The sequence below is a fragment of the Lycorma delicatula genome, chromosome 2, assembly GCF_047948215.1.
Source record: "Lycorma delicatula isolate Av1 chromosome 2, ASM4794821v1, whole genome shotgun sequence".
Classification (NCBI taxonomy): domain Eukaryota; kingdom Metazoa; phylum Arthropoda; class Insecta; order Hemiptera; family Fulgoridae; genus Lycorma; species Lycorma delicatula.
In genome coordinates this window covers 18,510,423-18,526,132 of record NC_134456.1, presented here as the reverse complement: position 1 = coordinate 18,526,132, position 15,710 = coordinate 18,510,423, and the positions used below count along the sequence as shown (strand labels likewise).

At 30.9% G+C, this 15,710-nt stretch overlaps 1 protein-coding gene across 1 annotated transcript in view; it reads left to right on the top strand.

Moving 5' to 3' along the window:
- Positions 1-15,710, top strand: part of LOC142320517 (alpha-tocopherol transfer protein-like) — a 141,057-nt gene that overhangs the window by 66,912 nt on the left and 58,435 nt on the right. The window contains exon 3 of the mRNA XM_075358392.1: positions 1,687-1,781. Coding sequence (XP_075214507.1) covers positions 1,687-1,781 — 95 coding nt within the window. The remainder of the gene's footprint in view (positions 1-1,686; positions 1,782-15,710) is intronic.

Here is a 15,710-nt window from a genome sequence, read left to right as displayed (position 1 = left end):
TACTGAACACTGTAAATTCTATAAAGAAACTCAGAAAACTTAGACCCCGTGTGAGAATAGCAGACAAAACTGTAATGCAATGAATACGTGATAATAATAAAGGAGTGAAGTGAATAAGAAAGAATTCTACATTATCCGGAGATAAGAATCTGCATTATCGAATGTAGCAATATTCAAATATCTACTTTTCCGACTCTTCATTTCCATCAAAAAATATATTTCAAAAGATTTTACAACGTATGATTTTTTTTTTTGTGATTTCGGGGTGAAGCACCTCAACCAAATAATTACCAAAAAGAATTCTTGTTTCATATTTTAATTGAACTTAAAGATTAACTTGAAAATTTTTTAAATTCTTAAGTTGGAATAGCGGATCTGAAAATTTTGTATGCCGTATGTAAATAAACTGTTAGCTTATAGGTGAATAAAATACATTGAGCACATATTACAGTCAAAAAATATCTTTTAAAATTAATAAATAAAATTTGAATTTAAAAAATATAGTAAAAAAATTGCAATTACGTTGTTAAAATGTCCTCTTGTTTACATAATCTCCATTCGATGTAAAATTCCAAGTATTGTGGCTGTTTGGTATAACTTCAGCGGTGTCGTAAATTCTCACCGTCTTCTCTTTTTATTAATTTTTTGTTCTTATTGATTACCAAGGTTTTTCTATGACCGCACAGGTATCAGTAGTCTAGTAACGCTAGATCAGGTGACTTTGACTAATTGTTCCACCGTATTCTGTTTACATAATTTATATTTAAAAATTCACAGCTAAATAAAAAATTGGAAATTTTGTTTGAAGAAACCTAATAAAAGAGTTAGTAAATTATTTTACAAGAGATTCAAACGAACCGACTCATTTCTCGTAAGACAAACAAAAAAAATGAATAGTCCAATAATTATATCGTTAATAACATCACACCATACTAGCGTGAACTTACTTCAAGTGAATTTTCAAATCTCCATTGATAATTATTTGTGAATTAGTATTTTCTGAAAATAAATTACTCGATCGTAAACAAAATAAAACTTGCTTTTATGTAGGTTAATTTTAAGGAAATGACAGAAATTTAATATCAATACAAGATCTCTAGGTAGTAAATTTTTGCAAGTTGAAAGTATAAAGATTTTCTCTATGAAGTTTTCACCATACTAGTCCGCTACAAACCAGTCGTCTACTACTGTCTTGAGCTAAGTCAAACGTGTTGATGATGTTTCTCCTCATCGGAGGTAGCACTGATCATTGCATTTAACATAATATTAAAAGAGCTCCAGCAAATTAGCTCTTAAAAATATATGTAGATGTGTTACATCTCGTAAAAATATACGAGATGTGTTAAAACTAGATTTTACAAATTTTTTAAATTAATAATGTAAATTATGACTTCTGGAGTGATAAAAAAAAATAGCACTACGTGCTCACCAAATTAGAAGTAAAAGATAATTAATTAAAACAGCTAGTGAATAGTACGAATGGTTTATCAATTTTTAATTTTGAAGTTTTTGTTAAATATACATTTTAATTAATAGGTCCGGACATAAGTATCTTTTTCTTATTTTAATGACGTTTTATTTCGTTATATAGTTGATGGAAAGTTTTTGTTTTGTTTTATTTAATGTTGTTTAAGGATTTAGATTTTTTTATTTAATTTTTTTAAAGTAAAATTTCTCTTTTGACAGAAAGAGGTGATGTTACTCCAATTAGAATGGATGATGCATATCTTCTTAGGTTCCTTAGATCTCGTAGTTTTAAAGTGGAATCTGCATATAGATTGGTGAGTATAAAATTTTTTTAGTTAAATATATAGCGAAAAATTCAGATAATAGAATTGATTATATTTAAAACTATACAGTAATAATAAATATTTTCGCCATAATAATCTAATTTAACTTAAAAAAAAAAAGAAATACCGTAGAATAGGAGATAAATCAATACTGTAATTTATTAAAATTAAAAAAAAAAATCTTACTCAAATTTATTCATTAATATTTTAATTTAGTTAATGCGTAATTTATTTAATTATTTTTCTTCTGATGTTTTCACTAATAATATGCCTTCTGAGTTAAATTCTAAGAAGTAATACTGAAATATTATAGGCTTGTAACGCATTAAGAAATTTATTCTCTTGTTTCATCACTTCCGGCCTCGTCATTATGAACGCGTAATTCTCAACAAAGATCTATGTCCTGATTAAATAATTTCATTCAGGCCAGGTAAAAAAAAATCCTTTAATTTTCAAACTTAGTCTTAACTAATAAAAGAGTTCTTTTACACTAACATTAATTAGTTGTATTTTTTGATTATACACTAAACGTACTTTCTAACTAATTTAAGAAGAGAGTCGTTACAAAACATCATTAACTGTAACAACGTTACAGAAGAAATAATTTAATAGTTCTAGAAGGATTTCCTTTTTACGTATTTACAAGCATTAAAAACAGATCCTTTTTTTTTATTAAAGAAAATAATAATTTAAATGAACGAAAGCTTTTGGTATTCCAGAATGTAGAATACAATGTCACATATAAAAAAAACTAAGATCTCATAAACAAATAAAATACATCAACACACTCTACAACTTAGCGTTCCATCATTAGATATATCAAATGAACACACCAATATCCCTGTAAAACAGATAATTCTCCATTCTTGATCAAAAAATTACCCCACAGTAAAGTAACTACCACAAGATAACATCTCAAAAGTCAAATAATTATTACAAAACAAAATTAATTTACAATCCAGATCAAATATAACTTACGATCTGATGGCTTTCTTGTGGGTTCTTCTGTTTCCAACATCCAAGTGAAAACTTTTCAACTAAATACATTCACCGATGAGAAGCGTATTTCCAAAATAATATGCTGGAACACTTACATTTGTAGCATTGTGTCATTGTACCCAAGCAACATGAAAGTATATAAAAAAATCCTTTTCGGCACGCCGAAAGGCGTAGGTAGATTTTTAACCGGTGCTAAGTAGGGGATGAAAAAGATTTTCATCTTAAAGTTAAGAAAAACTTCAAATTTAAAAAAAGTTCAAAAGTTCAAATTTAAAAGTTGTGGAAAAAGTTTCACGCGTTTAGCATACAACAAGCCCCACCTTTTTAAAGTTCCAGCAACATTTTTGTCATCCCTTGCCGTAAGGGTTGGTCGTATCCAAAATTGTTTCCGACAAAGATTTTAGGTAATATTTACAGGACTAACGGCCAGTTTAAACCGATTAGAAAATATTTTTATTAACGTGGGCATGATTCTTTTATATATTCGAAACTTCATTTTTTCAACCCCCTGGGCCAATGGTTGGTGATAAAAAAAAATTTACTTAGATACGTTTCAGGCCCTTATCCAAAGAATAGCAGGAACTTATCCAAACGAATTCGATATTTTACTTAAGTTTTAGCGATATTTTTGTTTTGATTTGGTCATCCCTTGCCAGTACTCTCACCAATGGTTGGTGAAATTAAAAGACTTTGTTTTGTTAAGTTTTAGGCTCTTATCCAAAGAATAGCTGCAAGTTTAAAAGAATTCGATATTTTACTTAATAAAAAAGTTACAGCGATATTTTGTTTATTTGAAAAAGCTGCCAAATGCACCACAAATTAAACTTACTTCCCAACACGACTACAGTAAACAGAAAAGTTTTATTAATCTCATTGCCTCAAGAAAAACATCCAACGAAAGCATTTTTAAAAAATATAGTATAGTATATTGCAATGACAGACACTCTCATTCATTTATTTATTACAAATGCTCTAATTCTGATGTAAATTCAATAATTTCTGTGTTCCCCAATAAATCTTTCCAATTCACTACATGTTTCCAGTATATAACACTGTTTTACACCTTACAAATGACACATCTAGATGTAGGATATATATTTATTTGGTGCAGACGGGCAGCAAGACAGTCATGGCTAGTTGTTATTCTGAACATGGCCACACACTCTCATTTCTAGGACTGACAGGTATAACAGCATCATCCTCTACCAGCAAAGACAATCTTTTATTTTTACTACATGACAGGAGGTACTGTTGAGTAGAAACTCTGAATCTGTTGTTTATAAAGAACTTTGCTAAAATGGCTGCTGAAGCAATATTTATGCGCCTTTATTTGTCAAGAGATCGGATTTGTTCATTTCTATATTCTATTCATTTCTATATTTCACATGGGATGGAATCCACTGAAAAACCACCTCCTTTCCTGAAACTTGTAGATGTTTAATCAAGGTCTGTGTATCTAAGATCTTTAATGATGTTGGATGTTAGAAAGTTGGGATAGCTAGAGTAGCAGCTTTCGAGTCGCAAAGAAAGAGAACCTTACCAAAGGCGTGTATTCACATATTTGTACTGTTGTTGGAGGCAATGTTGTTGTTGGTAGGGCCCAGCAACATCCCTATCAAAGTTTGAATGTTATTTTCCAATATTGAATGGTAAAAAGAGAAGAACTCACAGTTCTATTAAACTGGCGGCAGTACTTTCTTTTCAAGACATGATTCATTACTGTACATTCATAGTCATTCATTTTTGGAGGGTACATAGTTTCCAAATATTCCTTGGAAATTTTCAGCCAGACAATGGGGTAAGGTCTTGCTTTGGTGTTCCATATTGTAATACAGCCAGTTGTTGCACCTCAGAATGTATAGAAGAGTTTTTAGTAGTGATCAGTAAAGCTGGAATAAGAATTGTTCCTGTAATGAGCCACATCACCTGATTCTGAACTAGTTCTAGTCCATATTTGTCAGTATTTGTAAGGTTTTCGCTACCATACAGCATCACTGGTTTTATATGAATTTTAAACATGTCCTTTATAACCAAAGGTGAGCTACCCTACTTCTTACCAAATAAGCATTTGAGAATATATAACTTATCTGTTACTTTGCTGGCGACCTGTTGGATATGATTCTTCCACGTCATCTTTCTGTTGAGGTACATACCCAAATTTTTTGGGTTATCACTTTCCTTAGGCTTAAGGTCATAATATTTTTGGCAGCCCAGTTAAATAATGCTTGCATTGCATCATTTACATTTGAGGATAATTTATTCATCTTTGCTTTTGGCAAGAAAGGTTTTTATACCTTCTATGTTTTTAAATTCTCGTGGAAGTCATTTATCATTATATTGAACAGAGTCAGGCTTAGCACAGCTCCTTGTGGTACTCCAACACTCTGCTACTTGTATCTTGAAGTCATCCTATTGACCCTGGTAGCACCAAAGTGCTGATTAATAAAAAGACAAATCCATCATAGTATCTTCCCCTTAACCTCAAGCAAATGCAACTTGTTCAATAGCTTCAGTCTCTTCACAGAATCTAAGCACTTTTAAAATAAAAAATCACCACCATTACAGTTTCCCTTCTATCCATCGCATCTATAAACTCTTGACTTGACAGAGCAGCTTCTGAATGGTAGAACAATATTTACAAAAACCAGCTCGCTTCTTTCAGATGATGTTTACTGGATTCTAAGAAGTAAGTAAGCCTGTTAACCATTCGTTCCATAAGTTTAGCCATTATACTAGTCAGAGAAATTGGGCAATAGTGTGGAAGAGAATCTGGAGATTTCATACTCTTAGAATAGGTATAATAATTGTATTTCTCTATGAAGCTGGTATTCCTTCATTTCAGATTTGATGGAAAAGACAAATTATTGTCTCTTAAGCAACAGGGCCAAGATGTGTTAGAAATTCTGTGGTTATTTTGTCACAACCAGCAGTTATCCTATTTTTTAAGGTACTCAAGGCCCACTCTAATTCATACAAAGTGAAACTGGCATTTTAGAAGATCTCAGTAACCTTCTAAACTAATTTTTTTATTTTGGTGTCTCTAGTTGTTGGGAGAGAAGCCAAAAAGAAATTGTTAAAAGCATTTGCTAACTCCAAATCTTCACAGAAAGTTTTTGACCTCAATTAAGAGGCTGCCTATGAGGCTGTTGATTATTCATCACTTTAATAAATCTATACACTATACTGGATTGTGATTTCTAAGAAATATTACATATTTTAAGAAATATTAAATACTTAATATTTTTAAATATTAAAAAGTTAGAAAACAATCTCTCTTAGTGTATAACACTTCTTTTTTCATAGCGGCTGCTTTTGACATCCATTTCCTTACATCATCTTGATTCTTAGTACATTCTGCTCACTTTTGTGTATCCTCCCTCACTGATTTAGTTTTTCCAGATCATTTGTCAAAAATCATGTGTAATTATATACTCTTCCTTTGGATTTGACGTTTAGCAATTGTAATAAAATTTAAAAAATGTTTGTTGTGTTTTCATTAGAAGATGTTTCTTTAAAATTGAAATCATTAAGTACAAGATCTCTTTCTCTAGTTTATTTTTGTAATCCTTGCAGTTAGACATTCTAAAATTCCAATAACACTTTACATCTCTATGTTGTTTATAGGCTTGCTTGGGTTTCTTTATGGCTGTTATAATCATGCAATACCCACAGCCAGCCCCACTAATCACTTTCGTATCTATATATGGGAATACATCAGCAGATGGCATGGTGATATCTGGATTTATAGCAGTACTATTATATTGAAGATAAGATGGTACAGACGCTTTGTACATCAATTCAATGCTATTACGGCCATACACTTTTTCCCTATTCTAGTTACATCATTGTACTCCACATCAGTAAAGTGAGCTTTAAAATCTCCTTCTACTAGCATTCTCCTGGATGATATGTTGAAAAAATCAGCATTCAGCTCATTTTTCAGTGGATTATATGCACTATATGTGCATATAATGGTAAAATGTAGGCTCTGAACCCAAACCTCAATTCTCACAACTTCAGATGAGTCAGGCTCATTCATGACTTTGACAGAAAATTTATTAACCATATTCCTTCTAACTCTGACTAAAATACCACTAGCAACCTGTTGTATCTTAGGGATGAGGTAAGATCTGGTAATTGTTAAAATTATATAAGACTGTCAGCTGTGAGGTTAGCTTACATGATAATGAATATGTCTTTATCTTCTTTCATTAGGATGTTATGAACTTTTGTTTTCTTAGATTATGACATTTCTTCAGTATTCTACTGTAATACCTTTAACGAACTAGATTTCAAAGTAGCCTCTTCCTGGACATCTGAATGAAGAGCTGTTTTACATCTGGATTGATTTCCATTGAGAGCTTCCATCATGAGCTAAACAGTAAGCCAATTAGCGATACCCAGGGTGCACCACGTGTAGGAGGTTTATGATACACCCAACACTCTCATTCATAACATTTCAAACTCATATCAAATATATGCTTTTAGAAGTATGATCAACAGACTGTCAAACTATACATGTGACCTGATAAAAGAATTTAACACTATGAAATAGTTAACACATCAAAACTGACATAGCTTACTACGTCTAGACACATTACTATAAAAAATAAGTACAGATAAAATAAAATAAACGATAACTCAGAGATATAGCTAAAAACTTTAACAAATCTGGATATAATATAGCATTCAGAACAGCAACTAAAATACATAATGTCTGAAATAAATTAAAACCGTTCTGATTGCACAATTTTATTTGATATTTGTCTAGTGGTATGAAGTTTTAAAGACACATTAAACATTCAAAACCGCTCTTTAGCAGCATAGAATCAACATTTCAAACATCTCATAAACACAACAATTTTATTACACACACGCGCGCGTGCGCACTCACCCACAGGATGTCCCGGGAGTAGTCTGTTAAACTTTATAGGCGTATTTTTCTCATTAAAATAATGAATAAAAAAATCACGTAAACGTGGATCCGAAAGCGCTTCGTTAGCGATTTATGGTTAATGAAAGATTTCGCCCCGATTTTTGTTCTTTCCCTGAAATGAAGCTGTACAAAAATTCTGGGAAGGTAAATTAAGTGGTGAATTTAGTGGTTTCATATGGTTTTTGAACTGAAAAATTTTACAAAATGGTCCCCGGAACTGTATCACCATTATTTCTTACAAATAGGGTGTAATGAACAAATAAATTTAGTTGACACAGAATTTTAGCTTTGGAGTAAAATAACTTTGTTATATTGTTAATAAACAAATAAAACTTATTGGTTAAATTGATAGAGAATTTAATTCTGTGAAAATTGATGTAAACAAAGGTAATAGAAAATATATAATAATGAAAAAATACTGAATGCAGAACAATACATACCAATATGGAAAATACATATCAATGGCCCAGGTGATTCTTTGTAAAAGTTCATTTGCATTTCCTGATTTTTGTAAAAACACTAGTGTTTTCACATGTCTCCACAAAAATAAATCTGAGGGATTCTATCACGTTATCTAGCAGGCTATAGTTGAGGTCCATCTCGACCAATCCAGCGGTTAGGAAATATTTCATTTAGATATTGAATAACAGGACAATAAAAGTGAGCCGGTGCGCCATTGAGTTCCAAATACATATCAGTTCTTGTACTAAATAGAACATCCTCAAAGTACTGACAGCTCATTTTGAAGAAAGTTCAGGTAACCATTACCTGTGAGTCTACCGTTGAAGATATGAGGTCCGATAAGATATTATCTATTACCTCACACCAGACATTTAATGAAAAACGGTGCTGGAAATTAGTTCAATGGTTTCACGATGATTGGCATGTTTACAAGAATTTTTGTTCCACGTATTGTTTATACCATCTCGTGTAAATGTTGCCTCATTTGTAAATAATATTAATGATGGAAGCACGTAGTTTTGTAATAACCATTGACAATAATTCAACCGCAAATTGTAATCACCTTGTTCTCCATATACTTTTGCGCGGAATCCCCGAACATGCAGATAATCTACGAGTACTAGTAGTTGGACTTCGCTGTATTATAACGTAAAATCTGCTCATACACATTTGTTTTCTGTTAAGATGTTACATTAAATGTTCCACTTTTTCTAAGGTGCCGGTGAGTATCTGCAAATACTTACCGGTTAGGAATGTTTCGATTGGGAAATCTCCGACGTTATTTTTCAACGGCTTGTGTGTAACATTGCCTTTACAAAAACCATACATTAATTGAAAGTCAGCATATTCCTGATTTGTAAACTTATACATATTTCTTTTACTACAGAACAAATCACTTGCTTATTATTATCAATAGCTTTAAAAAAAAGTGGTAATGAACTAATTAAATACACATAAATTATAAGTAATGCATATTTCACAAATTAAATAAAATTTTATACCGTAAATTAACTTTCAGCAACAAATACAGCACACTAAAGCACGATTCTGAAACCTCCATAATGTTTGAAAAGTTTCTTTGCAGAGCTTTGTTCTCTGGAAGATTAAACCCAGACTACTAATATTTTACAGCATTACAGCGCCCCTAGTGAGAAAATAAGGCATTAATAATTAAGCAATATCATAATACTGCAGTCAGACAAATACGTATTAACGCAATTTTTCTGTTACTTTTTCACGTGCTGTTATGGGATGTTTTTAAATTGCTGTTATGGGATGTTGGTAGATAATTTACATCAATTTCTCAGAATTAAATTCTCCATCAATCTAACCAATAAATTTTATTTGTTATAAATACGAGTAATTAAAAAAAAGGTTTATTTTACGCTAAAGTTAGTAAAAAACTGTGTTTTTCAACTCAATTTTTTTTTTTGTTTATTATACCCTATTTCGTAGAAAATAATGGTGTTAGTTGTAGGACCAATTTTTTAAATTTTCAGGTCAAAACCCATAAGAAAAAACTGAATTCGCCACCTAATTTACATTCTCAGATTTTAGAAGGGCTTCATTTTAGCGGAGGAGTAGAAATCGGGACGAAATCTTTCATTAGCCATAATTCATTAACAAAACGTTTTTGGACCCATGTTTATGTGAACGTTTTTCATTATTTTAATGACAGAGAGACGCCTATGAAGTTTAGCAGAATACTCCCGGGATATTGTGTGTGTGTGTGCGTGCGCATGTGTGTGTGCGTGCGCGCGCGCGCGCGTGTGTTTGTGGTGATTCAGCAGAAGGATGGGCAATACTTTGACAACTCATTCTTGAGGCTAGAAATAAGAAAAAGGTTCATATAAACATATGTCCGAAAACGCTTCGTTAGCGAGTTATACAGGGTGAAAGATTTCGCCCGAGTTTCAGTTCCTCCGGGTCAATTAAGGCTTTCTGAAATTCTGGGAAGGTCAATTAATGGGCAAATTCAATTGTTTCTTATGGTTTTTGAGCTGGTAAATCGAAAACAATATGTCTCAGAACTGTATCTCTCTTAGTTTCTAAGAGATCCCATGTAAAACGCCAAAAATAGGGTCAAAAACACACTTTTTTACGTTTGACATACAATAACGTTGTTAAATTAGCAATAAATCATACATTTTTTAAACTTAAATTCTAGAGAATTTAATTATAAGAAGATTGATGTAAATAATGTCAACAGAAAACCAATAAAATTTTAAATATGTCGACTTTTATTAACAACAAAATAGATAAATTTTTAACAGATTGCAAAAACATTTTCGTTATGTACAGTAAAAAATAAGTGGAGGAAGAAATAATACTTACTGTTTTTTATGATACTGATAAAATGCTGCTTACAAGTAGTATTTCATGTGGTTTAATAACTTTCAAAAATGACACTGTTGTGTTCAATGCACTTTTCAACGCGTTGTACTAGATTTTGTGTTGCCAGTCTGTTGCGGTATCTTTGCGTTCCTTGATTATAGCTGCAGCGTTGAGAATGCGAGCAATCAGTTCATTGCGTGTGTCTACTTTTTGCTTGTAAACCTCATTTTTCAACCATCCCCACAAACAATAATCCAACGGAGTGAGGTCTGGGGATCTCAGTGGCCAATTAACTGGCTCTCCACGTCCTATCCATTTACCAGCAAACTTTTCATCAAGACATTGCCTTACTTCATTACTGAAATGTGTAGGAGCTCCGTCAAGTTGGTAATACATTTCAATTCGTTTTGCTAAGGGGATATTTTCCAGCAACATAATAAATTCATTACGTTAAAATTCCAGATATTTTCTCCCTGTGAAACGATGTTGTAGTATGAAAGGACCAATTAATTGGTCATCTATGATACCACACCAAACATTCACTGAAAATCGTTGCTGGAAATTTTTTCCACTGTAGCATGTGGGTTTTCTTCAGACCACCGATGCGCATTCCATGTATTGTTTATTCCGTTAAGAGTGAAAGTAGCTTCATCCGAAAATAGTATAAATGGAATTAAATGTTGATTCCTATTAACCCATTGACAAAACTGCAGCCTGCTGCAGGAGATGTTGCACTTTCTGAATATGAAAAGGATGCAATCCATTATTTTTTAATGTCCTCCATATTCTACTTTGTGAAATATTGAGCCGTGTTGCAATTAATCGTGTCCGCTAGTAGCAATTAGTCCGCTCGTTGCCGGACTACGTTGAACCATCTGCAGAATGTTTTCACCTTCATCAGCATGATTTGTTTGTCGTTCAGATGAAATATGAGCGCTGGGAAGTGTACCATTCTCACGAAGATTATTAAAAATTCTAATAAATACTTTACGATTTGGTACAACACGACCAGGATACCTATGTCGATATTCCATTGCAAAATCCATAGATGAAAATCATGTCGGCATATTTGGCATTAGTAAAGATGGCGGCATTTTTCAAAACAAAACTAAACAGAATTTCACTTTTTTTAACAGACTTGATTTTTATGCACTGTAAAATGAATACAAAATTACACTTAACAGTTTTCTGAAATTTTTACGATAAGAATCCGACGTAATATAACAAACACGATTGATCAGGGAAAGGTTATTTAACACATTTCCTCAATTAACTGACAACAATGAGTAGTATTTAAACAAATCGTGATGAAAAAATCAGTGTTGCCAACTTGTTTTTCGTAGATCTAAAATTATTGTACCTGCTAGACACATCTGTTTTCTTTTTTTGTAACATTTTCTTCTAAGTTTTCGTCGGTTTTGTTGTTAATAAGATTCGACATGTTTAAAATTTTTATGTTTTCTGTTGTATTTAAACTGAAACTCTTTATCTATCACTCTTAATTACTGACTAGATGTCTCCAAAAAAATTACCAAATTTAAATGTTTCCATTTTTTGTTGATAGTCTGAGAAGTCATAAAAGAATCTCTCACTAATCAACAGCAATATTCATTCGATATTTTTAGGTTTAATTTTTAAAAAAAATTTGCATAACTTTTTTTTTTCGAAATAGGAACGAAAATTTTTATTAGAACGCCAGTCAGATAATTTTGGAAAAACGAACATTTATGTTTTTTTTTTATAAAAAGATTGTGACGTTTTAAGAGTCTAATTATCGATGTATAAAATTATTTCTATAGATTAAATTTTAAATCTTACGAAAGAGTTCCCGAAGTTGATTAAATAAACAAAATTAAACTTGAAGAACTATTATAAATCTTGTAGATATTTTCTTTATGATTTTATAAAACAATTTACTACTCTTATATTTCAACTACCTTTAAAGTAATTATATTTTAATTAAATATTACATCAACATTATTATATTTCTCGTTTATTTTCACCTAAATGTATAGAATGAATTTTTAATCAGTAAGTTTGCTAACTCATATTTATTGAGTACTTATGCCTAGCGGATGAAACACCCATTTACATGCAGTTTTATTAATGCATTTCTTTGTCCATAAATAAATTATTTCTGATATGTTATAACTATATAATTTTAGAAAGAAGTAATAATGTATTTGTAATGTTAGATGGTATTATAAATTACTATTTAAGTCAAGAAAAAATATTCGTTTAAATTTATATGGACTGCTGAAGGACAGCAAATACTGAAGAGGCTCTCAATGCAAGTGAAAGTAGCTCTGATCAGATAGTAGTAGTCTGTGAAGCGGGCTTCCTCTTTGGTGGAAAAGAGGTGGTCCTGTTGAATTAAACTCTGCTGTCTATTGAAAAGGAAAGTGACAGAAATGCATCTTTCTTATGTAATAAATTTGTAATGTAGATTATGCAGGCTTCATATTTCATTTTTCATATGACATACATAGCCTATAATCGTTTCGGTTACGAAAAAAATTGTTTAAGACGTTTAATTTAACTTAACTATAGATTAACTTAATTATATATTATTAGATTATTAATATATATATATATATATATATATATATATATATATTTTAGTATAAATATATATATATATATATATATATATATTTTAGTATAAATAAAACGTTTGCTTATAAAATGTGTACTTTTTTGACGTAAAATTAATTATTAACAGTTCTAAATACTAACCCACCGGGTTGGTCTAGTGGTAAACGCGTCTCGCAAATCGAAGTCAATTTCGAAGTCTAGAGTTCCAACGTTCAAATCCTAGTAAAGACGCAGTTAATTTTATACGGATTTGAATACTAAATCGTGGATACCGGTGTTCTTTGGTGGGTTGGGTTTCAATTAACCACACATCTCAGAAATGATCGACCTGAGACTGTACAAGACTACACTTTATTTACACTCATACTTATTATCATCCTCATTCATTCATCCTCTAAAGTAATATCTAACGGTGATTCCAGGAAGCTAAACAGGAAAAAAAGTTCTACATACTGTATTACAAATTATTTTACAAAGCTTTATTGCATGAATTTATTCTTTAACAGTTTTATTTTTTATGGCAACTTTGTGAATAAAAAATCTTGTTTAATATACAATAAAGATTGTAGATTTTTGTACGATATTAACCTAAAAAAAAAAAAAAATACTTTTTAATACTATTAAATGTTTACAATCCGTTCTATTCGAACAGTGAATAGATGAGTTGAATTTCATAATGAATTTGGAAGGAGGAAAGCCCAACAGTAATACAGTAACAATTATATTTAATTTATTCCTCCTAACATCTTATAAAAGCTTCCAAACCTCCAGATAAAAGGCAGAAATGTTACCCCTCCTCCACGGAGATCAAAGTCTGAAATTAATATAAACATACTTTTGGAAAAATAATTACTTTTAATTTAAAATTAGAGTAAAATAAAATATTGAAGAAAAGAGCTATATATTTTAGATTTTTGCCTTTGAATAAAATTACAATATATTTTTCAAATTTTCATAAATGTACTCCACGAATCAAAATTTAAAATTTTTAATAAACAATACTAAATAAATTTTTTTTTACTAAATAAACAATAAGGAAAAAGGGTTAAAACATATCATATAACACAATTAATCATAAAGCATTTTAGCTCACAATAATGTTAAAACACAATTAATGTTAAAGCATTCTGCATTTTAGATGAATACAACCGCATCTTTATCTTTATAAACGTGATGCTAACTCTTTACTTTTTGTGATTTAATTTTTTTTTTGTTCATTAACTTAAATGTTTATGTATGGGTATGTTTTTAACGTGTAAGTTTGACCGGGATTCGAACTCGGCAGCTTTTGGATGAAAGATGAAGACGCGAATTAAACCACTCTATTTACATCTGTAAAAAAATAAACATATCTGTTTTCTCCATGAAAAAGTAGATTATTTTTATTGGTGAAAATGAATTCATAAGTTTATTGTTTTATCATAAAAAAAGACAGCTGAACTATTAATATATTAATTGTTAGCAATGTTATGTTAATCTGTCTCCAATAATCGCTTAGTTATTATTCTTTAGTGGTCAGTAAGGAATTGCGGAATTACGAAAAAATTATCAAAACAATTATCTACAAAAAATTATCAGTTTTAAAAGTTGTAAGATACAACTAATCTTTCATAATCTTTGGTATTTGGCTTTAAGGCCAAAGAGATTTTAGGTTCGTGTATAAAACAACTTGTAAATCCTAATTTTGGAGTTGTAAGACCACATAATTGCGTACTTATAACCATCCATTTTAGTGGTTGTAATCAATTCACCAAGGAATCACTAATGAGCTGATCTCGTTGTAATTAGAGAGAGTGAGAGTGAGAAAGAAAGAGAGAGAGAGAGAGAGAGAGAGAGAGAGAGAGAGAGAGAGAGAGAGAGAGAGAGAGAGAGTGTGTGTGTGAGAGTTACAGGGATTGATAGTAGTCGATTTAGGAAACAAAGTGTGATGAATGTCTTATAAAACAATTTTTGTTTAAAAGCATAAAGAAATATATACTCCGGTCATATTTTGCTCATCTCTACCACGTTTTATCGACCTTTGTACAGATTAAAGATCTGTGATCTGTGCGGATAACTAAAGTCTCGTCCAATTAGTTAAGTAAAAAAATATCATATATCTATGACCACACTCGTAAATAATGAAATAACTAAACCAGGGTGTTATCTTAATTTGACATAATGCGACCTATAATGCTTTATATCTTTGTAAAGGAGAAATTGCCAACAGTAATTAAATCCTACATTACGATTATTCTGGCTAGCATCCTATAAAAGCTGCCGATGGGTGATAATAAATTTTTGGTAACGTGTAAAAAAATCCCTTGCCTTAACAAGACTCGATCCCAGAATCTCCGAATGAAAGGCAGAGACTCTGTCACTCCGCCACGGAGATTGACGTTTAAATTTTATTTTAAGAAAAGTTAATCTTAATTTTAAATTAATGTAAAATAAAATATTGAAGAAAGCAGGTATTTGTATTAAAGATTTTTACTAATTTAAACAATTATTTTGACGTAAACCGTCGGTGAATTTTTTTATTAGTGAGCTGCAGAGTAGAATGTTAACCACAAATAGATTTGAGCCAATATAGATATTGAGCTCAAATAGATTTG